The sequence below is a fragment of the Talpa occidentalis genome, unplaced genomic scaffold, assembly GCF_014898055.3.
Source record: "Talpa occidentalis isolate TD23 unplaced genomic scaffold, MPIMG_talOcc4v2.1 talOcc4.17, whole genome shotgun sequence".
Classification (NCBI taxonomy): Eukaryota; Metazoa; Chordata; class Mammalia; order Eulipotyphla; family Talpidae; genus Talpa; species Talpa occidentalis.
In genome coordinates this window covers 698,963-723,847 of record NW_023601754.1, presented here as the reverse complement: position 1 = coordinate 723,847, position 24,885 = coordinate 698,963, and the positions used below count along the sequence as shown (strand labels likewise).

At 65.6% G+C, this 24,885-nt stretch overlaps 1 protein-coding gene across 1 annotated transcript in view; it reads left to right on the top strand.

Moving 5' to 3' along the window:
- The window catches only part of BANP (BTG3 associated nuclear protein), a 38,892-nt gene that overhangs the window by 881 nt on the left and 13,126 nt on the right, over positions 1-24,885 (top strand). The window contains exons 2-9 of the mRNA XM_037515757.2: positions 7,236-7,373; positions 11,116-11,207; positions 12,607-12,806; positions 16,645-16,761; positions 17,941-18,116; positions 20,851-21,090; positions 23,632-23,808; positions 23,906-24,036. Coding sequence (XP_037371654.1) covers positions 7,304-7,373; positions 11,116-11,207; positions 12,607-12,806; positions 16,645-16,761; positions 17,941-18,116; positions 20,851-21,090; positions 23,632-23,808; positions 23,906-24,036 — 1,203 coding nt within the window. The 5' untranslated portion in view covers positions 7,236-7,303. The remainder of the gene's footprint in view (positions 1-7,235; positions 7,374-11,115; positions 11,208-12,606; positions 12,807-16,644; positions 16,762-17,940; positions 18,117-20,850; positions 21,091-23,631; positions 23,809-23,905; positions 24,037-24,885) is intronic.

Genomic DNA, 24,885 nt, shown 5'->3' with positions numbered 1-24,885 from the left:
CACCCCTGACCCTGGCCCTCAGCACCCCCGAGCCCTGTCCTCAGCACCCCCCGACACGTGGCCTTCAGCCCCCTACCCTCAGCCCCCCGGCCCTCAGCAACCCACCCCCACGACACCTGGCCCCGGCGCCCCAGATCCCAGACCCCCCGTGTGCACCCGAGTCCGCCGCCGCCTTGGGATCCTCTCCCCGCGCCGCCCCCCCTGCCGCCCCCGCCCACCGCGCCTGCCGCATCGGTGTCCCGGGAGGCCCGCGCCGTGGGGAGCAGCTGCCCCCCCATGCCGCCCTGCGTGCCCATCGCCCACCCAGGACTCAGGACGCCCCGTGACTAGACTGCCCTGCTGCCGGGAGGGCGCCCGCGGAGGGCGGTCGGGCCTGGGGGGCGTCCTGCTGGCCTTTCCGGCCCCTCCGGCCCCTGCGTGGCGGCCACTCGCCCGCTGCTCCTGGGCTCCGGGAGCCTCTGCGCACCCCGCTCCCCCGCTCCCTGCAGGTGGCCTTGGCCTGCCCTGTGGCCTGTGGGCCCCGGGGTCCCGCTGTCTCTCGGGCTGCGCCCCTGCTGTTGGCCTCCACTGTCAGGGGTGGGTCAGCCTCAGCCTGGCCGGCCGCTCTCACCCAGCTCCTGCCTCCAGGGGCCCAGAGGAGGACGCCACCTCGGCCGCGGGGTTGGGCAGCAGCGAGGTGCTCCTGCTTCCGGGGTGCAGAGGCGACTCCAGGAGGGCCTGACCCCCATGGACCGCTGTCCGCCAAGCGTGACCTCGAGGCCTGGCCACTCTTTGTCCCTTGAGACCTGAGCACAGTGAGCAGTGGCGGCCACGCGGCCAGGGCCTGCGGTGCAGGGGCCACCTCCGGGCTGGGCACAGGCGTGCGCGTCAGGGGCTGCCGTTCTGTAGACTGCTTTTGGGAGCGACTGTCACTGTCCAGCAAGGGAAGCTGTTGCGAGCCCCCCCCCCCCCCCCCCCCCCCGTGGCCACCTGGCAGTCAAGGTGGGCATCTCAGCCGGCTGCGCGCCGGGGGCCTGCTGCTGGGGCCTTGGCTGGCTCGGGCCTAACCCGCACCCCCCCCCCCCAGGCTGAGCCGCCCTGTCTCCTTGTCCACTCCAGGCTGGTGTCCGCAGGGCCCACGAGCCGCAGAGCACCTCCCGCGAGGCATGAGGGCAGCGCGCACCCGGCAGGGCACTGGGGAGGGGGGCCTGCCGCGGTCTCCGTCACCGGCCCACTGGGGGCCCCTCACCAAAACCCTCCCGCCCTGCTCAGGGGCCCCCGCTGGGATGGGCCCAGGGCTTGCCGCTTAAGACACTGCCGGGGTGGCCCCTGGTGCTGGCGAAGGGCGTCCCGCGTGAGTGGTCGCCCAGAAACGAGGGATCCCCACGGGTGTTGGGGGGGTGGGGGCCGCAGCCTGCGTGAGCAAGGCTTCCTGAGAATCCTTGTCTCTGTGTGCAAAGCCCACGACGCGCGCCCTGCAGCTAGATACGCCCGTGCCAGTCCCGCCTTCACACGCAGCGTCCGGCTTCGCAGCCGCCTCCTGCAAGAACGAACGTTTCCCCTCCTGAAGAGAAGACTCGCGGGGAGCCGGCACACTTCAGGGCCTCCGTGAGGACGTCTCCCGTAAAGGATGTTGAGACTCTCTCTGAACACGTGCAGGCCTCTCCCGGCGTTCTCTGACCTCCCGAGCGTGCCGGCCGCGGCAGCCGGCGTGCGCTGTCCACCGGGCCCCCTGAGCCGGCCGGCCGGGGCGGGGGAGCGAGTTTCAGGGATTACACGGCTGCCGTCTGCCCTGGCCGGGCTTCACCTGCCGGGCTTCACTAACCTTCGGGTTTCCCGCTGTGTCCGGTGGCGCTCGGGCCGGTGTGACAGGCCCCCGTCCCCTCTCTGCTCTCCTCTGGCCTGTGCTGCTGTGTGTCCCTGGCTGGCCATGGCCCCTGCGGCCCGGAAGGGGCAGGGTTCCGGCTCCCCTCTTCGCTCCAGCCCCGCAGGGCTCTGTCTGAGGTGGTGCTCCCTGCGGCCTCTGTCTCTTGGAAGCGGTGCTGGCGCGGCCCCATCCCCGCCTCCCTGCCCCAGCCTGAGAGCTGCGGGTGTCCTGGAGGGAAGGTGTGACTAACGTGGCCGCCTCTGAGCCCGGGGCAGATCCTCTGCCCAAGGTGTCGTGGCGCCACAGGGGCATGAAGCCTCGGCCTGTGGTCAGCCCCACCCAGCCTGACCCCATGCTCCGACGTCCTGCCTCCGGGCCATGGGGGCGGGGCTGTGCTGGGTGCCCGCCGGTCAGGCAGGTCCTCACAGTGCATCAGCCATGGGAGGTTGAGATCTGGCAGAAAAGTCCAGAAATGATGAAAGGAGAGGATAGATTCTCATTTAATGTCTGGCGAGGCGGGTGCGGTGTGCAGCCAGCTTCCTGTCCCTGCTAAGTCCCCTGGGGGGGCATTACAATACCAGTAGCCGCGCATAGGGAGGGCCCCGTGTGCTGGAGGGCCCAGCAGGTGGAGCCCCACGAGCTGCCTGCGCCTCAAACCTTGAGTAATAAAGACGATATTTTGTGCCTCTGAGAAGCGGCTCGTGGTCTCCTTTCCTCCGGGGGAATGTCAGCTAGTTCTGGGGAGCAGACCGTAACCCCTGAACTGGTCACGGTTCGGGGGGAGCGGGTGCGCTGGCCTCCCGCGTGGGTGTGACCCGCATGTCCCTGGGCCGTGGGAGACCCCCGCGCCTTGCCTCGCAGACTAGCAGGGAAGGACTCGGTCTGTGGCCCTTGCTGTCCCCTGCGGCCCCTGCTCTCCCATGGGTGGCTCCGTGGCCGATGGGAGGACCAGTCTGCTCCATGCGGCCTGGGGCTGGGCCTGGGGGCAGAGGGCCTGGCGCAGGCTGCATGGCCGCCAGCCCAGCCTGGGCACCAGGCAGTTCCTCCGAGGCTGGTGTCCAGTGCCTGCTCGGAGCTGCCCGCCCCTCCAGGGGCAAAGCGGTCACACCTGACTGGCCTTCTTGTTTTGAAATTAAGCGCTTTGTGGATGTTAAAAGATTTGTGGATTCAAGCGAATTTCACATTCTCTGCAAAGGGAGAGCACGTTACTCGGGGCTTGTTTACTTCAAGCTCCTGTTGTAAGGGGGGGGCTGAGGCCAGACACGGTGGCAGGTGGCGCCCCCTGGAGCGGCGCTGGTGGGGAAGGCGCCCCAGGGAAAGTGCGCAGTGTTGGGGGGAGACTGATGAGCAATACAAGGGCCTGCAGGAGCAGCCCCCCCGGGTTCAGTGTTCGGGATTCAGCATTTTCGGATCTTCAGCGATTCGGGGTCAGTGATTTCGGCCCCAACACACGGATCTCCCCGAGGCTGGCGCGGCCTGGGAAGGACGGGGCGGGGCCTCCACAGCCAGCCCCAGAGAGGGAAAGTTTCGGGCTTTGCAAGCAGCCAAGCAGCAGAAGCTTCTCCCCGTCTTGCTGCTGTCACAGCCGAGGGGAGGCGGAGGCCGGAGCGGGCTGGCCGAGCCGTGTGTGGGGCCGTGTCGGGCCCTTCGGCCGCTGCAGCTGCTGCTTTGAGCGTCGCGTGTCCAGCGCTGCGGGGGCATCTCGGGCCGCCTTGCGAGGGGGATCTGGCCCGAATTCTGGCCGCCGCCACCCCAGGCCTCGGTGGCGGGAAGACACCGTCTTGGGGCCGTTCGTGTCTGGGACTGTAAACACTGGACGTGGCCTGGGGGGCAGGGGGGGATAAGCGGCCATCTGTGGCCTCGGTGACTCTGTCCCCCGCAGGCTTCCCGCTCCTCGTGCCTCGGTCTCGCCCTCTCTTAAGGGGCTGAGCATGTTAAAGATGCCGGGAGCCTGGACGCGTTTGGGTGCTGTAGGGCAGAAGTCCCCAAACTGTAGAGGGCGAGGTGGGCCCCGTCACAGCTGCAGACAGTCCCCAGAACAGGGGAGCGGCCGGGGCTGCGGGCACCGCGCAGACCCCGCCAGCCCTGGAGCCCTGCGGGCGGGAGCACCGGGCCAGGGTGCCAGGCGCGGACAGGAGGGCGCTTCCCGGAGCCGCTGTCGGCCCTCCTGACGGGCTGCCGCTACTGCGCCTACTGCTGACAGGTGTCTGGGGCCTCTGAAGGACGCCCCGAAACTGCCCCAGTTGTGTGAAGACCCTGGAGGACGGGCCGAAACTCTTGGTTTGCCCTGGGAAAGTCTTGGGAAGAGAACGCAGCCTTGCAGAAGCGGAGCCCGGCGCAGCCGCCTGCCCTTCCCGCGCTGTCCCTGCGCGCCGCCTGCCGTGGGGGGAGCCTCAGCGCTGCCCCGTGAGAGCAGTTTGTTTTCCCTCACCCCCTGCGGCTCTGAAGCGTCCTCCCCCTTCCACCTGGGTGGCTGCTTCCAAGAGCAAGGGCCGCCCTGCTGCTGTCGGCAGCGCCCACCTCGCCCCAGCGAGCCTCCTGCAGGGCATCTGCCGGCTGGTGTGGGGGACAGTTCCAGGACAGTGCCCGGAAAAGCCAGCTCGCCGCCGCAGGGTGCGGTCCCTGTGGGGTGTGCCTGTGGGGCGACCCCGTCCCCCTCTGCTAGGCTGGCTCTGTGCTCCCCCGCAGCGGCCCTGCTCTTTTTTTTTTTAATTTAAAAAAAAATTTTTTTTTTATATAGAGGCATGTTTTATTTATTTATTTTGTTTGTTTGTTTTGTTTATACAAGCACTGGGTACAGTGAGAAGCGCGGGAGGGTGAGAGAATTCACCAGAGCCAGAGCGGGGCGCAGAGCAGGCAGAAGGACCGAAGTACACTGCTGAGGGGAGCCGCGGGCGGCAGGAGAGGTCTGCGCGCCACGTGGGACCCTCACCGGTGGCCGGGGATCGAACACGGCGCTGCAGAGGCTGCGGGCAGCTTCACAACCCAACGCTCAACCGCTGCGCCACCAGGGAGGCCCAGCGGCCCTGCTCTTGTTCCTGTTTCAGGGATCTCCTGGCTTTTTTTTTAGGGGTGTCCAAAATACTGAAAAAATCTCACCCCCCCAAAATGTGCAGTTCTGAGTGTCCGCTCACGAGTCTGCTGTGCCCTCACCACTAGTGGCCGATGGCCACCCCGGAGCGCACGGTCAGCACGCAGCCTCCTCAGCTAGCCGTGGCCCAGCAGGTCAGAGCGCAGACCCAGAGCTGTGCCACCGTGGTCCCAGGCTGCCCAGACTGGGCGGTATCCCGCTCGACAGACCCGGCGCCCTGCCCCCGTGCGAGCGGGCGAGGACCCTGGCCCAGCGTCCCCGCAGGAGGGGGCGCATGTGGGTGAGGCCCACAGCCCTCTCTGCAGTCACTCGGCCACGGTGCCGCTCGGGGTGCGTGCAGGGTGCCTTTGAAGGGACACGCTGGAGCAGAGGCGGGGGGGGGGTGGGGGGCGAGCCAGAGAGAGCTGAGCCTGAGGGAGGAGGGGAGGACACGGGGCAGCAGGCCTTTGGAGCAGGGCAGGGCTGCCTCCGGGGCGCGCCCTCGTGGTGGTTGTGGGTTTGAAGCAGGGTCTCTGCAGCGCCCCAGCAGTGGGGCGGGCACTCGCAGGCTGGGCAGGCCCAGCTCCAGAAGGACTCGGGTGCGTGAAGGCCAGCCCTTCCCTCCTGAGCCACCCGCGCTTCAGGCCTGTCATCTGGATGCACAGATGCCGGCGCTCCCCTCCCACCTCCGCGCAGACGTGGGGGTCACCCTCAGCTTGGCTGGGCTTTGCCGTGCGTTTCCCTCACGCTGTGACAGCGACACGTGTGGTGACATGGTGGCGTGAGGGTGTTATCGTCCCAAAGGGGGTTTTTGTTTCACTCACTCGGCGTTCTCTGCACACATGCGCGCGCGTGAAGTCACACGGCGTGGGGCCTCCTTCTGGCTGACGTCACTCAGCGTGTTCCCCTCCGGGTCCGTGCCGGGGGCTGCAGGCGGCAGGGCTTCCCTTTGTGTGGCCGCGTGGTATTCCACGGCGTGGACGGGCCGCGTCCCTCCGTCCGCCCCTCAGGCCTTCGGTCATTTCCGGCTCTTGTCATGAGTAGCGCCGCGGGCGCGTCGGCTCTTCGGATCCGTGGCTTTGTGTTTCTCGGACGGCAGGCTCCTGGCTGTCGGCGGTGCTCCCGGGAGCTCTCCGGCGCTGAAGCGATGCTCTGTGACGTCGGGAAGCGGCCGGCGTGACGCCCGCAGTGTCCACCGCGCGGCGCCCAGGAAGACACTCGCGCGCCGGCTGCCCGGGCCCAGCGAGACGTTGCGGTGGGAGCCTTGTGCGCTCGCCTCGGGGCCAGCAGGCCCGCCGGGGACGGGGAGTCTCGTGCCAGCGCCGCAGCCGCGGGCACTGCTCCGCCCCAGCGCTCCCGGCCTGCTCGCCCTGGAGTTTCTCCTCAGACCTCCGCCAGCAGCAGAGTCTCCGGGGCTCTCCCCTGGGGCGCTCCCCCGGCCTCTGCGCGGAGCACGCGGGTCGTGTGCGGGACAGGCCCAGGCCTGGGAGAGGCCCGCGGCAGGAGGGAGCTGAGCTGGGGGCTTGCAGACTTCGCGCCGGCCTCTGCGGGAGGAGGCGGCCACCGACCTGGTGAGCCGACCTGGTGAGCCCGCCGGGCAGAGCCCTGGGAGCAGGTGGCGGCGGCGCGTCCGTTCTCGTGGGGAGGCCGGGGAGGCCGGCGGGCCCCGCGGCGGCTCCTTCCTCCTCTGCGCTCGGTCTAGTCCCAGGCCAGCGGCGGGAGGACTGGCGGGCTCGCCGGGGCCACAGCGCCCACCCTGGTCTGAAAAAGTGAAAAAGGCCGTTTCCGCCCAGAGCGCGTCTGTGCACCCCCGGGCCCGGAAGGGCCGACCCGCGCTGGGGCCTTTCTGTCGGGGGCGCGCGGTCTCGCAGGCCTAACAGGGCACCCCAGGAACAGGAGACAGTGACTGCCGCAGACATGGGGCCGGGGTAGGTGCAGGCCTGGGCCCGGGGGTGCTGTCCTCCCTCCGGGTCTCGAGAACCTGCTCCCGGGGAGGCTGGTTTGCACAGCGAGGCAGGGGGGGCAGATGGGGGGAGCTCTGGAAGGGCCCTTGGCGGAATTTGGGAGTGGGAGGTGTGTCACTGTTGGGGAGCATCAGCGTGAACGCTGTGGGGGTGGCCGGAGCAGAGTGGGGGATCCCCAGAGACCAGCGTGGGGGCATCACGTTCTGGTGGTCCCGGGAGGCCGCGTGAGGGGCTGCGCTCTGAGAGGCTGAGCCCCCGCCCTCCTGTGGCTGGGAGAGCGCCTGGGGGGAGCGCCGGGGGCCGAGTCACCCCTGTCCTGACGGTGGCCCTTGCCCTGTCCGGTTTCGTGTCGTAGGTGACGGAACCCTGGTCCTCCCTGAGTCTGACTCCTGCTCGGCGGCCGGCTGCTCCCCCCGGTTCTGGATGATGTCAGAGCAGGACCTGGCGGACGTGGTGCAGATCGCCGTGGAGGACCTGAGCCCCGACCACCCAGGTAGGGCTGTGGGCGGCGGGCCGCGCGCGTCTCGGCGGAACGGAGGCGCTTCTGGCATTTTCTTTCTATTAATCAAGCAGGAGGAAAAGCGAGGCCTGTTCCCTCTCCCCCGGGGGCTGCGGGCTGGCGCGCCACAGACTTCTCGCAGGACCCCGTGAGCTCACTGTTCTCCTTGCCACGGGAGCGCACCATGCTGGTCTGCAGACGCGGCCTCCGTTGTGAAGTGATCTCGTAATGGCACCATAATGGCACACGTGCCGCTGGCCTGGCAGCGCCCCGTCGTAGGGGAGGGGCGCCCCCACCCTCCGGGCCCTTCTCAGGCTGGCCCAGAGCTTGCGGATTAACGTCAGACACGTTAGTAGGAGAAAACCACATTTAATCACACGTGTGCAGGGACTCTACGTAGACATCAAGATTCCAAAGCCGGGAGGCCAGACAGGGTGTGTGTCTGAGCTGGGGACGGGGTCTGCGTCATGGGGCGTGGGGGGGCGCCCGTGTCAAGGATCCCGTGCTCTGCTCAGAAGTTGTTCCTGCCACAGAAACAGCTTCTGCCGGGAAGGTTACTTCTGGTAAAAACCCAAAGTCCAGGTGAGACCCCCAGTTTTCCTTCTTCTGGACAGGCGAGGGAGTGGCAGAGGCTTCCCATGTGCCTGCAGGGCCTCCGCAGGCCTCAGCCGGAAGCGACTTGCCGGAAGCGACTTGCGGCTCCTTTCCAGGTGCCCCATCGAGTTGCAGCTCCTGCCCAGCCCGTGTTCCCACTCACTGCAGGCACTTTGTGGGGGCAGGTCCCGGAAGTACAGTGGCCGTATGAGATGCTCATGGTGTCCCAGAAACGCGGCTCACCCCCTGCAGGCTGCAGGCCCCTTTCCCTGTGTTTTTTTTTTTTAAAGATTGATTTATTTATGCATACAAGAGCTGGGGTACAGGCCAGAGATGTGGGGGCTGAGAGGATTCACCTGAGACAGAGTGGGGAGCAGAACAGGCAGGTTGACCAAAGTACGCTGCTGAGGGGAGCAGCGCGTGTGACAGGAGAGGTTTGCTGCGCCTTGTGGGTTGCTCCCAGGCCAGCTGGGGATCGAACTCGTGCTGCAGAGGCTGCGGATTGCTTCATAGAGTAGTGCTTAACCTCTTGTGCCACCTGGGAGGCTCTCCCTGTGCTTTTGTTCAGCTCGGTATTTGTCACAGCGGTTGCGCCGGGAGAGGGGTGTGGAGCTGGCTCACTGATGCCGAGCCGTCTGCGTTTCTGGTGCGCGATCTTGTAAAATTAAGAAATAAGCGAGGGCCTCCCCGGTGGCGCAGCGGTTGAGCGCTGGGTTGCAAAGCTGCCCGCAGCCTCTGCAGCACCAGTTCGATCCCCGGCTGCTCCCCGGCCACCAGAGGAGGGTCCCACATGGTGCGCAGACCTCTCCTGCCGCCCGCTGCTCCCCTCACCAGTGCCCTTCGGTCCCTCTGCCTGCTCTGCTCCCCACTCTGGCTCTGGTGAATTCTCTCACCCTCCCGCGCTTCTGACTGTACCTAGTGCTTGTATAAACAAAACAAACAAACAAACAAATAAATAAATAAAATATGCCTCTATAAAAAAAAATAAAAAAAAAAAAGAAATAAGCGAGTAGAATAAATAAGCATTTCCTGCCCCCTGGCAAACACGGCTGCTTGGCCCCCTGGTCTCTGATTACAGCCCGCGGTCTGGGTCCTTCTGAGCAGTGACCTCGCCACAGGCTGCGGTGGCGTCGCAGTGTGCCTGCATCAGGCCTGCCGGCCCGGTGGGGCGGCTCTCAGTGCACACGCGAAATGTGTAATTCCGAAAGCTGTGTGTGCGGAGCTGTAAAGAGCAGTGCCAGCAGCGTGTGCAGAATGCGCAGAGCACAGAGGAGGCGATGAGCTTGCAAGCCCTGGCCTTGGAGGCTCTGCGGCTCTGCGGGACTACCCCGGTCGGCGGCTCCTGCCCCCGTCCAACTGCCTGGTGCTCAATTGAGCCCCTCGTCCGCCGAGGGCGTGAGTTCTCCTTTGCTGTCCTCGAGGACCAGCTGCGTCGCTCCAGTGGGGCCAGGGCTGCCGTGGGGCTGAGTGGTTGTGGCTTGCTCAGCCCTGTGCATTCCCAGGCCCGGGCGCATCTTTTCTCCGGAACAGGGGGCCATTCTCTATATGTGCGTCTGTGGAGCGGGGTGGCAGAGCCTCGGGGCCCCTCCATGCTCCTGCTTGGGGTTTGCTGTGGGGGGCTTCGGCAAGGCCGAGCCCACTGCTCCCCCAGCGCCGTGGGAGGTGCACCCAGGACTCCTCGGTGCACCCTCTGCACGCACACCGATCTCTGTGCAGCTGTGCCTGGAGGTGCTTGGTCCGTGAGGGGGCAGGGGGTGTGTGTGCCAAGATCCTCAGTGCTGACCGAGCCGCCCCTGCAGAGAGGGATGGACACCTGCAGGATGGGCTCGCCTGAGCCGGGGTGGGGCGGGGGGGCGGGGGCTGGGCCTCAGTGTGTGGGGCCTGTGTTCTGGCCTCTGCTCGGGGCTAGGAGGTAGGGGATGGGCTGCCGAGTGGAGGGCTTGGAAGATTGGGGTGGAGGTGACACTGCGGCAGGCCGGCACGTTCCTCCTTCTCTGGTGGGTTTGGGGGCCCTGGAAAGGTGCCCTGATGATGTGCTAAAGTGAGCACACGCTGGGGCTCACGGCACACGGCCCCCACGAGCCGCCGTGCACACACATGCCACAGGCTCGCGCGGCTGCTGTCTGGCCCAGGTCTCTGGACGTGCAGACGGGGCTGCGGTGGGACCTAAGCTCTTGGCCCCATGTGGACCTGGTGTGTGTGTGTGTTTGCACACTCACTTGTGTACATGCAGGCAGAGGATGAAGAGAAACACCCCAGGCCTGGCCCTCGGTTGCGGCGAGGGGCGAGCGTGGGTGTGAAGGGGAGCTCTCTGCTCTTTGCCACGCGTCTTCATTTTGTGGTTGATCTGAGACCCGAGGACAGCACGTGGCGACCTCATCCGTGGGCTCAGCTGCTTCTCGGGTGTTCGTATGGGAGCTCAGGTGCTTCTCGGGGAGCCAGCAGGTGCAGTGAGGGCGGTGTGCGGACCGGCACCTAAGAAAAGGGGAAGCTTGGGGCCTCCCTGGTGGCGCAAGGGGTTAAGCACCGCACTATGAAGCAATCCGAAGCCTCTGCAGCACGAATTAGATCCCTGGCCCGCCAGGGAGCAACCCACATGGCGCAGCAGACCTCTCCTGTCTCGCCCGCTGCTCCCCTCAGCTGTGGATTTCAGTCAGTCTGCCCGTTCTGCTCCCCACTCTGTCTCTGGTGAATTCTCTCACCCCCACATCTGTGGCCTGTGCCCCAGCTCTTGTATGCATAAATAAATAAATGTTTGTAAAAGGAAAAAAAAAAAGAAAAGGGGGCAGCAGAGGGTGTGGACGCAGGGCCCAGACAGCCCCATGCCCTGATGCTGGAAGGTGCTGTTATCGCATGTGGGGGACACCAGGCCGCGGCCAGGCAGGTGCTCAGCACTTCCTCGAAGAGGCTGTGTGTGTCAGCAACGTGCTGGCCGGCACCTCAGTTGGTCAGGTCCCCTCAGCGCTCTGAGATGAGGGCGTCGCATTCCTGCCTGCCTGAGGATGCGGTTAAACTGTGGGAGGCCAGACATGGTGGCAGCCTCCCCACGCGCCTTCAGGGCTGAGAACCGTCCCTCTCCGCATCCGCGGTGTTCTGGGAACCACCTGCTGAAGTGTCCCCTCTGCTCCGCCCTTGGTTTCAGTTGTCCTGGAGAACCACGTGGTGACAGATGATGACGAACCGGCTCTGAAACGCCAGCGCCTGGAGATCAACTGCCAGGACCCCTCCATAAAGGTAGGGCGACACAGGCGTCTGTCTCGCCCCAGGTCTCGGCCCAGGGCACCAGGTTGGGTCGGGACGGCCAGGGAGGTCTTCCCCAGCCCCACAGACCACCTGGGGCAGGGCGCGCGGCTCTTGGCTGTGCTTGCCATGAGGGGAAGGACTTTGGGCCCTGTCAATTACATCACCTGCCTGCCAGTGGCCCTCAGATGCTGTCCCAGAGGCTGCAGCCAGTGAGCCAGGTGGCCCTGCTGGTCTCCGTGTCCACCTGTTGGGCGTTGACTGAGCGGCCACCCCTGGGGAGCTTCCGAGCCAGCGTAACGTGGCCGGGCCTCTGTGGCACCTGTGCAGGGACATCGGTTCCTCTGTCCGGAGGTGCTGGGCATGCTGCTAGACAGGGCCGGACTGTCGCTCCTGGTGCACCTCTGAGTCACAGTCCCGCAGGGAGACACTTGCACACATCCGGGACGACAGAAACGTTACAGACGCACAGGAGACTGGAGAAAGGCCGGCTTCCGCGCTCATGCTGTCCCGCGGCCTCTGGCTGCGGGCCCGGCTTGCTGGGCCCGCGTGAAGAAGCTGGCTAGTGGCTGCCAGCAGCGCTTTACAACGGGCATTGTTCAGCGTTGCGTGTGAAAAGCAAGACTTAGTCTATAATCTTCTTTCCCTTGTTAGTTTGTGTTATTTACTTGATAAATTGCTTTGTTCCTATAGAGCCACAATTTTCACCCAAATTTCAGGCAGAATTGCTTCTCATTCAGAAAAAATCATAGTCATTTTTCTCTGGAGAAGGCAGCGACAGCTGGCGGTTCTGGGACGGCTTCACGACGCCCTGGAGCTGCATTTGTGGGTGGGTGGGCGACATTAGCCCTGATGCAGGTCCTCTGGCCCCTGCCCTCACGTACTGGGTTCTGTCACCCTGGAGCACAGCCAGGGGGGACGCAGGCGCCCTCCATGGGGCGGGACTGCACGGCGGCTACAGGAGTGTGTGTATCGGGTCAGTTCTGGGGTGTGGAGCCCTGGCACCCTGCTTGCAGGATGGGCAACTGGGCCATGCATGCTGGGCTGTGGCCACCAGGTGGCAGGCTTGCTGCGCTGACCTGCCCAGAATGCACGGGCAGCGGCTGCTCTGGCGGCTGCTCTGCGCAGGTGGGCGCAGGGGAGTGCAGCAGGTGCCCCTCGGGCTGATTGGTGTCAGGCGAGGCCTGTTCTTCTAGCGAGAAAAGTTTGACTGGCCTTATGTATAAATCTGCTGACCAGTCCAGTGGTGTCTTCAAGTACCTAAATGTCTGTTCTGGGCGTGGGGCGTGCCTGGCATCACATGTGTGCCTGGGCACTCACGGGGCTCCTGCTGCCTCCACTGGCTCAGCCAGCCCAGCCCTGCGCCCGCCTGAGCACCATTCTCCCGCCACAGTCGTTCCTGTACTCAATCAACCAGACCATATGCTTGCGCCTGGACAGCATCGAGGCCAAGCTGCAGGCGCTTGAGGCCACATGCAAGTCGCTGGAGGAGAAGCTGGACCTGGTCACCAACAAGCAGCACAGCCCCATCCAGGTGCCCATGGTGGCCGGCTCCCCCCTGGGCGCCACACAGACCTGCAACAAAGTACGATGGTAAGATGCCCGCCACTCCGCACGCCCTGCCCGCCACCGCAGTTGTGGGGCCCGCATGTCCTTCCCTGGAAGGAGCTTGGGGGCAGAGCCCAGCGCCTGGCCCGGTGTTCTCCGTGCGTGTGGGTGTCACACTTTCCGGCACTGCCGGTTTTCACAGTGCCTGCTGTCTGGGGGTGCTCAGAGGCGCCTCAGCGGGTGCGTGGGGCTCGCTGTGCTGCCGGAATGGAAACGGGGAGCGTGGCAAGGTTGGGTGGCAGTGTCTCTTCCCGTCTCGCCTGTCCATGGCCCAGGGCGCCCAGAGGCGTGTCCGCAGCACCGGCTTCCGGGAGCCCCACACGTGGGGACTCGGGCTGGCCTGTGCCTGACAGTGTGTGTCTTGGTTCCGCAGGTCTCTGGCCACTGTGCTTCCCGCCCCGCACACGAGTGGTGGCCGAGGGGGCCCTGTGCTCGCCAGGGAGGGGCAGGGGTGGTGGAGGACTCTGGGCATGACAAGAATGCGGAATCCAGGGGGCTCCTGTTGCTTTAGGGTCCCTATGAAGAGGCCCCACTCTTGGGGCGGCCCCTGTCCTGGTGTGGGGCCGTGTGTGTGACCCTGTGCGTGGCCATCTCGGCTATGCTGACTCTCCCAGAAACAAGGGGGTGGCAGTGCAGAGAGACGAGGGGTGTTCACACAGTGTCCGCTGGGTCCTGGAGGAGGTGCCTGGGACCGGGGTTGGGGGGCAAAGGAGCCCCATGTGGCTGGCCAGGCCTGTGACATCCTGGGACGCTGGGTCACGTTGGGGCCGCTCACCTGCGTTGCCTGGGGCAAGCGAGGTTCAGGGCCAGCGGGGACACGAGGCCAGGGCTTCGCGCCCACAACCGTCGAGGACTTTGGGAATCAGAGCGGACAGTTTGCATCACACGAGACCACGTGGAGGACAGCACCCCTGCCCCAGTGGCTCGTCGGTGTTACGGCCGCCACATTGCCCTCTGGCTTCAGAGGGCCCGGGCCCCTGCGTGGGCACTGTGCCATGCGAGGTCTCAGAACCGGGGACCGCAGTCTCCCATGCCCCACGGCGACCTGCGTGCTGGTCAGGGCCAGTGAGCGTGTCTGTCCCAGGCTGCTCGGCCTGTGGCGCTGTAGCAGCTGCAGCTGCTTTCTCCAGCTGTGGAGAGAAGACAGAAGCAGGGCCCTGGGCCCAGGCTCCCTTAGCTTTGGGCTCACCCTGTTGGGGGGTGCCTACAGAGCCCCCCAGTCAAGGCATTGGGGCTGCAGGGAGCCACCCCTTCCTGCTTTCTTGAGGGTCTGCCCGAGTGATGGCTGGGAGTGAGGCGCTGTGCTGTCTCCCCGCCCGTAGAGCCCCACCCGTGTTTCTCAGTATCCACACATGGTCCCAGGAAAGTCAGGTCTCTAATCCCTTTCTGTGACCCGGACTGGCCAGGGCTTCTAAGGGATCGTGTCGTGAGGTAAATCTGTGCCCTCGTAGGACACTGGTGTGCGGTCAGTTGCCATTGCCAAGTGGCGAAGGCTCCCGCGGGGCTCCCCACCTCCCTGCCCAGCCGTGATCCACGTCAGGACAGACTGTTGGACACTCTGGGTCGGAATCCAGGGCCACTCGGTGTTGCTGCCCTAACGGCTCCAGCTTTGGTCCGGGGAGCTCTCCCTGACCACCCCATGAAGCTGGCTGTGTCTTCTGGGTCTTCCCCTGAGTGCCCCGGCCTCTGTGCGCTTTGCCTCCGCTTGGCTGTCCTCTGTCCTTGTCCATTGGCATCGTGCCCAAGACCCAGCGCTGGGCGTCTTCTGCGGGGTCCCTGCCCCATGTGGGCTCCTTCCTCTCCCTTGGAGACCCACGCGGGTGCCGTGCCCTCATCGGTGGTCATCTCTGCGACTGTGGGGAGGATGAGGGAGGGCGGTGCGTCCTGACAGGCACGCCTCCGGCTGCTCCCGTGGAGGGTGCGACTGTGGTGGGCCAGAGCACCCCAGGGCTCGTCCTCCAGGTTTACGCAGGAGGCGTCCATGTCCTGGGCCGTGGTCAGGGGAGGGGGGCGGGCAGGGGCGATGGTGGTCCCATGCTTTCTCGTGTTCATCTCTCAGTGCCGGAACGGCGTCTGCAGTGCTGGTTCGTTCTTCCCTAAGCGCAGGGCAGGGGCGGGAAGGGGTCTTGGTGTTTATGTCTTTTTGGTCGTTATCCCGCGGGCAACAGCAGTAAACACTAAAGCCACGTGCAGGAACGGTCTTGCGAGTGCGGGGCCGAGTGTGGCAGGGCCTGGTGGCACCGAGCCAGTGTTACCCTGTCTCGTCCGACATCTGGTCCACGTGGGTGGCAGGGCGCGGCGCTGGGCTCTGCGGGCCGGGGCGGCGGGCACAGCAGTTGTTCTGAGGCTGTCCGAGCTGAACACTGGCCAGGGCCGCCGTCAGCTGGTCAGCACTTCAGCGAGGGGAGCTGCCCCGGCTCCCTGACCCGCACGCGCAGAGTGAGGAAGAGGCTTCGCCGTGGGGCCCTCACGAGCGCCGTTTCGGGAAGCGCATTGGAGGGTGAGGGTCTGGAAATGGAGCTGCCGCCTGCTGCCCACAGTCAGGGGTCCCTTGAAGCCTCAGGTGCTCTGGGACCAGGTCACGTCCCTGCCAGCCTCAGCCATTGCCTCAGGACGGTCTTGCTCTGGGCTCTTTAGGGGAACAGGACGCCTCGGCCAAACCGTGTCACCAGTCATGGCGTGAGCAGACTTGAGCTCCTTGTCGCACCCCCAACCCCCGGCCTTTCAGGCCTGTCGTGAGCCAGTGACCCCTGTGAGTTGCCCTCGGGGCCTGTTGTCTGCTCAGCAGTTACCCGCACTCAGCTGCTGGTGGGTGAGGATTTTGGGGATGAGTGGGGGGCCCCCGAGGGGCGGGGCCTCAGAGTGCAAGCAGCGTGCACACCGGCTCCTCCGCCCCAGCCCTCACAGGTGTTAGGCCCGAGGGCGCTGAAGCTGTAGGTGACCGCGGCAACCCTGGCACGGGTCACCTCAGTGCTTTGGGATGCCAGGGAGGGCCCCTGGATGGGGCAAGTAACAGAGAGCAAGTGACTGAGAAGCAGCAGCAGCACCTGGTGGAGCAGGTGCAGGGAGGTGCCTGCATGAGGCAGTGGTGTGCGCCCTGGATGGGGGGCAGCCCCGCGGCCGGGACCGGGTCTCTGTGGGTGGCCACGTGGCTCCTCCTGGGAAGCACGTCCTCCCACAGGTGTGCTTTGGAGACAGGAGCCCCAGAGCCAGGTGTGCTCCTCAGGTGGCTGCCTGTCCTGTCTGTGGCCGTACCCTCACTCCACGCCAGAGCCCATGCCCTCCGTGGCCAGCGCCCCAGGCTGCTGCTGACAACAGGGCGAGTCACGTGGGGTCTGGCGTCTGTCCTTGGCGGGCAGTTGGCCATGCCTGCTCACGGCAGGGCGTCACTCTCCTCCAAGCGAGCCCGAGGCCCGCAGGCTGCAGGGCACACATTTAACTGGGGCCCCAGGTGACCACGGCGGGACTCCCCCCTCCTTTCCAGAGTGCTCACCTGCTGCATGGCCATGAGCTGGCGGCAGGATCGCAGGACTCCGGCTGCTCTGCGGGGATGGCTCCTTGGCGGCCAGGACTTGCCCGTGCCGCCGCCAGCCACGCCGCTCCGTTGCGGGAGGTTCAGGCCTCCAACTCAGCACCTGTCCGCCAGCCGGGCAGTGCGCGCTGCCAGGACGGCGCCCGTGAGCAGCCCGCACCCGCCCTCTGACAGCGAGGGGCCCGCGGCGGCTGCGCAGGCTGTGCGGGCCGACCGGGGAGGACTCGCGCGCGCCTGCAGTGAACGCTGTGGCTTAAGGTCTTCTCTTTCTCTGTGATCTTCTGTTCCCAGCGTCGTCCCCCAGACTACAGTAATACTCAACAGCGATCGGCAGAGCGCCATAGTAGCCAAGACGGAGGACCCCCTGTGCAGCAGGGCGCCGGACCCCCTGGAAAATATCGTTAGCAAGTCAGTAGCCTCCCTACCAACCCCACCTGCGCTCCGCTGCCGCGCGATGCCGGAGAGCGCCCTGCCAGCCTCTGCCCGCCCCGGCCCCGTCCCGTGGGGTAGCGTGTGAGGCCGCAGAGGATGGCGCTGTGGGGCCTCGCGTGCCCCGGGTCTCCTTGGCTCACCCACAGCCGCTCCCTCACATCTGTCTGTCTGTCTGTCTACATGGCTGTGGCGGGCCAACCACATTCTCTTTTAAGTTTGCGTAGGGACACTGGCCTTTCAGGGGACAACTTCCTCTCACATCGGTGGTGCCGGTGCTGCTCCACAGGGGCCCTGCCCACCCAGCAGCTGCCCCGGGAGGCCCGTGCCCCCCCCACATGTGCACCGGGCTTTTGGCCCTGGCCCACCCTCCAGCCGAGGCAAGCAGTCCTGCTGGTTGGGGCTTGGGGCCTGGGGCACGGCTGAGGCTCAGCTGCCCTGTTGGGGTACAGGGAGGGCACCTCACTGTGCAGAGGCTGCGCGGTCTGGCCACGGGAGAAGCAGGCAGGGCAGGCCTGCGCTCTGTCCAGACCATCACCCGCGGCACGCTCGGGGCAGGTCAGCCGGCGTCTCTGGAGTCCGGTCGGCCGGGGTTGTAAGCGTGGTTCCGGCTCTGCAGGCAGGGCCCCTTGGATCTGCAGCCCCCCTGCAGGCCTGTGCGCGTCTCCACACCCTCTGCCCCCAGCCTACGGTGGGGGGACGTCCCCAGTGTGGTGACGGGCCCAGGCAGTCAGCGGGGGCAGGGGGCCCACCACCTTCCAGAGGCTGAGTGGTTCGGGGGCATCTGCAGCGTGGGCAGGGGTCAGTGTCGGCCTCCAGACACGTCTCCTCACTCAGTCCTTCCTCCGACACAGCCTCGGGGTTTCTCAGACACCGACACTCTGTAGGGCGGCCCCGGGGTCGGACGGAGCGCCTGGCCTCGAGTCACCGTGGGTTTGGTTTCACTTGTCTTGGATAAATGTATTTTAAGCATTAAAATTGTGTTGTTTTTTTCTTCCTGGATTGTTCTCATGGAGTTGCCGTTAGTCTCAGTAGAGCGAGCTGCCGGGCTCCGTGCGAGTGGGTGGGTGCAGGCCTGAGGGGTGCGGGGCACGCGCCTGGCCTCTGCTTTGCCTCGGGCCCTCACGACACTGGCTGGTGTTTCTGTTTCTCGCTCAGCGCGGTTCCCGGGCGGCGGCAGAACACCATCGTGGTGAAGGTGCCGGGCCAGGAAGACAGCCACAATGAGGACGGCGAGAGCGGGTCCGAGGCCAGCGACTCTGTCTCCAACTGCGGGCAGTCGGGCAGCCAGAGCATCGGGAACAACGTCACCCTCATTACCCTCAACTCGGAAGGTGCGTGGAGGGGCACGACGCGTCTGGACTCCCGGGAGCGGGGTGCGGGTCGTGCTTCCCTTTCCCTGGCGGAGGCCCTGGCACTGGAATGCTGGGACGGGACGCCTAGTTATTTTGCACCTTGAATTCGAGGGCTAGAGGGACACTACTGACCTCATCGAAGCCCATGGCCAGCAGGGTCACGCTGGTGACAGCTGCGGAGGAGGGGAGTTGTGCCTGCCTCTCCATGCTGGGGTCTGGCTCATCCCTCTAGGCCTCATGTGTATCTGGTCTAAGCCGTGTCGCTGCGTCCTCTCGAGTCATAGGCCCTTGCGGAGAAAACTGCTTTTCCAGGCTCCTGGGCTGCGCAGGCCGCCCGTCACCCCCAGCGAGGCACGCCGGCTGGCCCTGTAGTCACCCGGGGGCCTGTTGCCTGGTGACAGAGTCACGGCGGCGGGCCTGGCTGCAGAGCCCCTGCCGCACAGCCTGCGCGCGCCTGTCCCTCCGGTGTGGGCGAGGCCTTCCTAGAGCCGGCCCCTCGCCTCTCACCCAGCCCCAGAATTGGGGAAGGGGGCGCGCTGATGCTTTCCTCCCAGCACCCGCAGTGGGTCTGCTCCCTGCCGGGGCTCCCCTGCATTCTGGGGAGTCTTGGCGGCGCGGAGGAGTCTGGGCACGCACTGTCCTTCTGCAGGGTACTTCCGAGAAGGGAGATGTGTGCGCAGCTGAAACCGTAGCCCCTGCGGAGGCCAGCAGTCAGGGTGGGTGGCGCTGAGGCCCGCGGAGGCCGTGACGGCTGTGGCCTCGGGTGTGGCAGTGCCTGCCAGTGGGAGCGCGGCCCTGGAGGCTCCCTGGGGGGCTGGGCTGCTGCCTCGCTTTCGGCGACGCTTGAGGATTGCTGATAACATCTTTCTAATAGAATCGCTGGCCTGAAATACCCCACTCAAGTGGGGAGAAAGCCAAACTGGCCACTCCAGAAAGGCCTTTCACAGGGTAGGGCGGGCTGTACCGCTCCGGGCGAGGCCGGTCTCTGCAATTTGCGGGCTGTCGGTGTGTGGGTTTCTAAAATCACGCATGAGCAACGGGTCTGGGGGGGGCCCCCTGCGGGGAGCACTGGCTGTCCTCACCGTGAGCGACACGCCGCCTGTCTTCAGGACACTCACACTCTGTGTCACGCACGGCACTTGGGGCGCAGGCGTGCTTGTTGGGTCCCATCCTGTCGGACGCACCTCGTGCTGTGACGTGGGCAGCGCTGTGGCTGGGCGCCCCGGGCACCCTGGGGTGTTCATGCAGGTGTATTCTGTGTCACGTCTATATTGGGAACCCTTTCTCCCATTTTATCTGGTGTTTTGCTGTAGAAATCCATAAATAATTTGGTCAGGCCTTTATAAAAGCCAGATAATTTATTTTTGGTGGGGATGGAAAATACAGCCTGACTCCGGCTGCGGCCTTGACGTTGTCCTTTGAAGACTCAGCTGGTGGGGCTGGCCCTGGGGGCTGGCTGGCTGCGGGGCTCCCGGAGTGGTGGGGTCAACCCCAGGCTCTCCGGAGTCTAGTGAACCTCAGAGGGCAGCCTTCTCTGGGCTGGCGTACTGCCCGCTGGGTGGTGCCCAGCGCTGGCATGGACTTGCAGAAACAGCTGACACCTGCCACGCTTGGGCGTGAGGGGTGTCTGGGGGTGGAGGCCACGTCTCCAGAACCTGCAGGTGTGTCCCTGTGGCAGGTGCCCCTCCCTCCCACAGACTGCCGACGCCCGTGCTCCGGTGCCCGCCGGGTCTCTAGGATTGGCTCTTCTGACTGCTGGAGAGAGCCAGAGGCGGGGATGGTGGCTTGTGCCAAGGCCAGCGCCAAGCCCAGTGCTCTACCCTGGGCTCTGCCTCAGCCCCATCCCATGGGGTGTCCGCTGCCCAGCACCCTTGCCCCAGGCACTTGCTTTGTGGGGAAAGGTCAGGAGGTGTGCAGCCAGGCTCGGCTGCCCTGAGGGTGCCACCCGCTGGGCTTCAGGACAGCTGGCACTACGGCTGGAGGCCCAGAGCCCCCCGGGCCTGCTGTTCCTGCATCCTGCAGTCCCTGGGGGCCAGTGTTGGCTTTCTCTCTGAGTTCCTGCACTCAGAGGACTTGTGGTGAGTAAAGGGAGGCCCTCGAGAGGGGGAGCCAAGCTTGAGCGGCAGTCAGAGAAGGGGTTCTCTGAGGGACGGCTCACACAGCCAGGACAGGAGAGTGCTGGGTGCTGGTGGGGCCAGCACTGAGCAGCTGGAGTGCATGGCGGTCATGCTGTCGTGGGTCTGCTGAGCATGTGCCGAGCTGCCCAGCAGCTCTTCTGTGAATGGCGTGGTCCAGCCAGTGGAGGGGCAGGCCGGCTGCCGTGATCCCCCGCCACAGGGCAGAGCAGGACGCGAGCACGGCCTGATCGGCTGGAGCTGCCACTGAGTCTGAGGCTGGGGCGGGCTGGACGTTGCCGGCGAGCGGGTCCAGCTGCCCCGGGCAGGGCCCCGTCGGGTAGTAGGCTCCTGCCAGGCGTTCCCTGTGTTCTCACCTGCGCCGACACCGGGCCAGCCCCTTGGATGCTGCCGAGGAGGCCGCCGAGCACCCTGCGGGCGGCTGTGGTTGCGTAGTGGTCCTGTCCACTCCACGCAGGTGACCGCGGGCGCTGCAGCCTCCTGGGAGTGGGGTCCCAAGGGACAGCCGGCCCAGGAGGTCCCTCTAGGGTGTGGGGGCTGGAGTGGGAGCACTGACTGGAGCCCCTCCCTCTTTCCAGAGGACTACCCCAATGGCACGTGGCTGGGGGACGAGAATAACCCCGAGATGCGGGTGCGCTGCGCCATCATCCCCTCCGACATGCTGCACATCAGCACCAACTGCCGCACGGCCGAGAAGATGGCGCTGACGCTGCTGGACTACCTCTTCCACCGGGAGGTGCAGGCCGTGTCCAACCTCTCGGGCCAGGGCAAGCACGGCAAGAAGCAGCTGGACCCCCTCACCATCTACGGGATCCGCTGTGAGTACCCTGGGGCCCGGCGTTTGGGTGGCGAGTCTGGGCCATCCTGGTGTGCTGAGGGGCAAGCGCCAGCTGTGCTCACTGGCCCTCCCGGGGTCCAGGCAGTGGGGTCCTCCCTCCTTCCGGCCAGTGCTGACCTCTCTAGCGGGTTCCTGGGGTGTCACGTCCTATCGTCTTGTCCCTCGTGGCTGTGTGGTCTCCCTCGCAGCACGGATGGGGGCAGATGACTCCCACCCCGCTCTGGGCCAGGGGAACCCCCCACCTGCAGCGGTTGGGGAGGAAGCCTTGGCGAAGAGCTGTGCTTGGGGGCTGGGTCCCCGGGAGTGGCCTAGTTGGGCCTCAGGCCTGCGGGGCCCTGGCATTGGGTGGGGTGACGGGGCCAGCAGGCATGAAGCTAGTGGGGGATGCCTCTGATTCAGAGAGGTACCTGGTTAGGCAGAAACAGAGAAGAAGGTTCTAGAGATATAATGGTACCCAGCAGGAGCACAGGTGGGTGGATGTGCCTGTGCCCAGAGCTTCCTCGTGGTGTGGGGCAGGGCTGTGCTGCTGACGCACCTACTGCGGCCCCAGAAGCTGAACTTAGCAGCCAGCTGGGCCCCCTTGGCGGGGCCGACCCCTGCCGCTGGGCCTAGGGATTTTGAGCCGAGCACCAGGGCGGTTGAGGGTGTTGGCCGTGCCCACCCGTGCTGGCCGGGCCTGGAGCTCTGGAGGGTCTGTCCCGTGGGTGCCCAGCCCTCCTGGGTACTCTCCCATTGTGCGCGCCTGGGGGCGAAGGGGTGCTGGTGAGGAGTGCGTAGCACCATCCCTGGACAGCGGCCTCCACCCCCAAGATGCCGCAGCTCCAGTCTCCCAAGGGCTGTCGGGCCTTCCCCAGGTTTGGGGCACCACTCACGCGCTGTGCATGCTACGCGAAGGCACACCCCCCTGCACTTGAGAAACTGGGGTCTTCTCATGAAGAATGTGGCCCCTAAGTGCTGGTGGCTGCTCTCGCCCCTGCGATTGCGCACTGCCGGTGGGTTGGGACGCCAGCTGAGACGCAGCAGCTGAGCTGCGAGACTGAGGCGACCTGGAGACGCCCCTTGGCTCCCACTGCGCCACACCTCAGAGACCGCCCAGCCACGCGGGAGCCCCAGCTTCCCAGCACCAACTCCCAGTCCTGCGTGCACGCTCCGCAGGCTGTGGGGGTGCTCTCCCATCTCTGCGGGGCACAAGCATGGCCGCGTGCATGTCCTGGGCTGCGGGGCTGAGGCTTTCTGCCCTCCCGGTCTGGAGGCTCAAGCCCTAAACCCAGGGCTGCAGGGCTTCCCTCCCAGGCTGCGGCTGCACATCTCTGGGGACACCGGGCTGGCTGGACGCCGGGGAGAAGGCGCGGCGGGTGGCGAGCAGGAACGCTGAGGGGTGGCGTGCACAGGGCGCGGACCCCAGCCTTCACCGAGGCCCACAGTGGCCGCACCACAGGCGGTGCCTTATGGCCTCTGACTCCCGCCCTCCCGAGCCCACTTCACGTCGCGGCCCTGTGCGGTGACTGTTCGGGCGGGGTGTCTGAGTGTACGTGCACAGGGACGCCGCGGCTTTCCAGAAGCAGATGCTCTGTGCCCCCACCATACCCGGGGCTTCCTCTGGGGGTTATCTCCAGTGTCTTTGTCTTGAGAGGAGCAGATTTTAGGGATTGGGCATTAGTTTATCTCTCAGTTCACGTCCAACTTCAATGCTCTGAGTAATCAAAACAGGAAATTTTCAGCTTAATCTTTTTATTACTGAATTTTTGAATTTCTTCCATTTATCTTCCCTTCATCAGCGAAGTTTCATGAGCTGGCCAGAGAAGGTTGCCTCCGGGAGGGTGTCTCCTGCCCCCACATTCCCGAGCCTGTGTTGTCAGCACGGGGAGGGTCCTGGACACGCTCCCAAGGGTGCCGTGCAGGCAAGGGCTGGGAGTCCCTGGGACCTCTGTGGCTCACGAATGTGGGTGCTGGTCAGGTGCCTTGTGTGGCAGCAGCTGAGTGGGGGTGCCCATTCAGGGGGTGCCCATTCAGGAGTGTGAAAAGGCTGCTGTGCTGGGGGGGCTCTTATTCCAGCCCTGGAGGTAGGCGGGGCACCACAGAGCGGCCCTGAGGCCAGCCTTGGGCTGAGCAGTGGTGGAAAGGTGTGCAAGATGCTGGGGTCACCGTCTCTGGAGACACCTGGTGTGCGCCGGGCTGGGTGTCCGGGCTCCTGGCTCCCAGGGGGGCAACACCAAGACCCCCACTGGGGGAGAGAACCAGAGTGAACCTGCGTGTGTCAGTTCCCCGCACTGTGGGCACCAGCTGCCGGCAGGCCTGAGGTGGCCCTCAGGGCAGGGTGGTGGGGTGATCCTGGGGCCCTATGGGAAGTGGGGGGACGGCCTGCAGAGGTGGGAGCAGGAGGGAGAGCGGGGCCAATTCGGGGAATCAGCTGCTCCTGAATTAGGCCCTTGACCTGGTGGGTGGGTGGGTGCAGTGGGGGCGGGTGGGCGCGGCCGTGGGGGTTGGCCGCGGGGGGCGCTCACCGCCCCGGCCCCCGCAGGCCACCTCTTCTACAAGTTCGGCATCACCGAGTCCGACTGGTACCGCATCAAGCAGAGCATCGACTCCAAGTGCCGCACCGCGTGGCGGCGGAAGCAGCGCGGCCAGAGCCTGGCGGTCAAGAGCTTCTCGCGGCGGACGCCGTCCTCGTCCGCCTCGGCGGCCTACGGCGCCTCAGGTGCGGGCGCCGGCGGGAAGGGGGGCCGGCGTCGGGGCTCCCGGGGCGGGCGGGCGCGGGGGAGGCCGGGGCCGCGCCGACGCCGCTGTCCCCGCAGAGGCCGTGCTGAGCGCGCCGTCCCCCGCCGGCGAGATGCCGCAGCCGCCGCCGCAGGCGCTGCACTACGCCCTGGCCAACGCGCAGCAGGTCCAGATCCACCAGATCGGCGAGGACGGCCAGGTCCAAGTAGTATGTGCCCTCCCGGCGCGCGCGCGGGCGGGCGGCGGGTCCCCGGGCGCGGCGGGCAGGAGGGCGCGGGTGCGGGGGGGCGCGGCGGGCTCCGGGCGGAGACCGGCCCTCCTCGCGCTCGCGGGGGGCCGCCGGGACCCCGGGCCCGCCTGGCTCCCGCCCGGCCGCAGGGAGAAGGGGATCGACAGCGAGGCCTGCGGTACCGCGCAGAGGCCGACGCTTATCTCGTAATAAGGAAGTTCTTTGAAAGAATTCCGGGACGGACAACTTCGGCCTGGAGTTTAAAAAGACGGTTGAGATGCGAGCAGTGGGAAGGCTGCGCGGTTTCTCTCACGATCCCCTGTTAACTGCCAGAATGTTGGCTGAGAGGGGCGGTCGTCTGGCTGAGCCAGGCTGGGGTTTATGGGAGTCATTTGCCGGCCTGTATCTGCAACGTAGTCTATTTAAGCTGGGTTCTTTGATATTTTTTCTGTTTTGGAACCACATTTGTTAGTGTTTATTCTCGCTGTTTAGTCACATAAGTTTTCTTTGATTTAAAGAAAAAATTGCCCGATCTGTTCTCAGCATAGACACAGACGCAATGTCCTTCCGGACCTCCTGGCCTGCCCAGAACTCTTCCTACTGCTTCCAAGGGTTTTCTGGACCCTCTGACTTGACCGTGTGGTTTTGAAACAAGCTGTCATTCTAGACTTGTGGGAAACGTCTGTCCCCCTCCCTCCCCGTGTGCCTTTCACTAAATTTACCCTGTAGTGTATCAATTCCACGCACCTTCCCTCAGCATTAGTGAGGCTTTGAGAATGTTGCAAAATGTCCTCTGCATGTGAGAGACTAGACGCTTCACATTAGGGC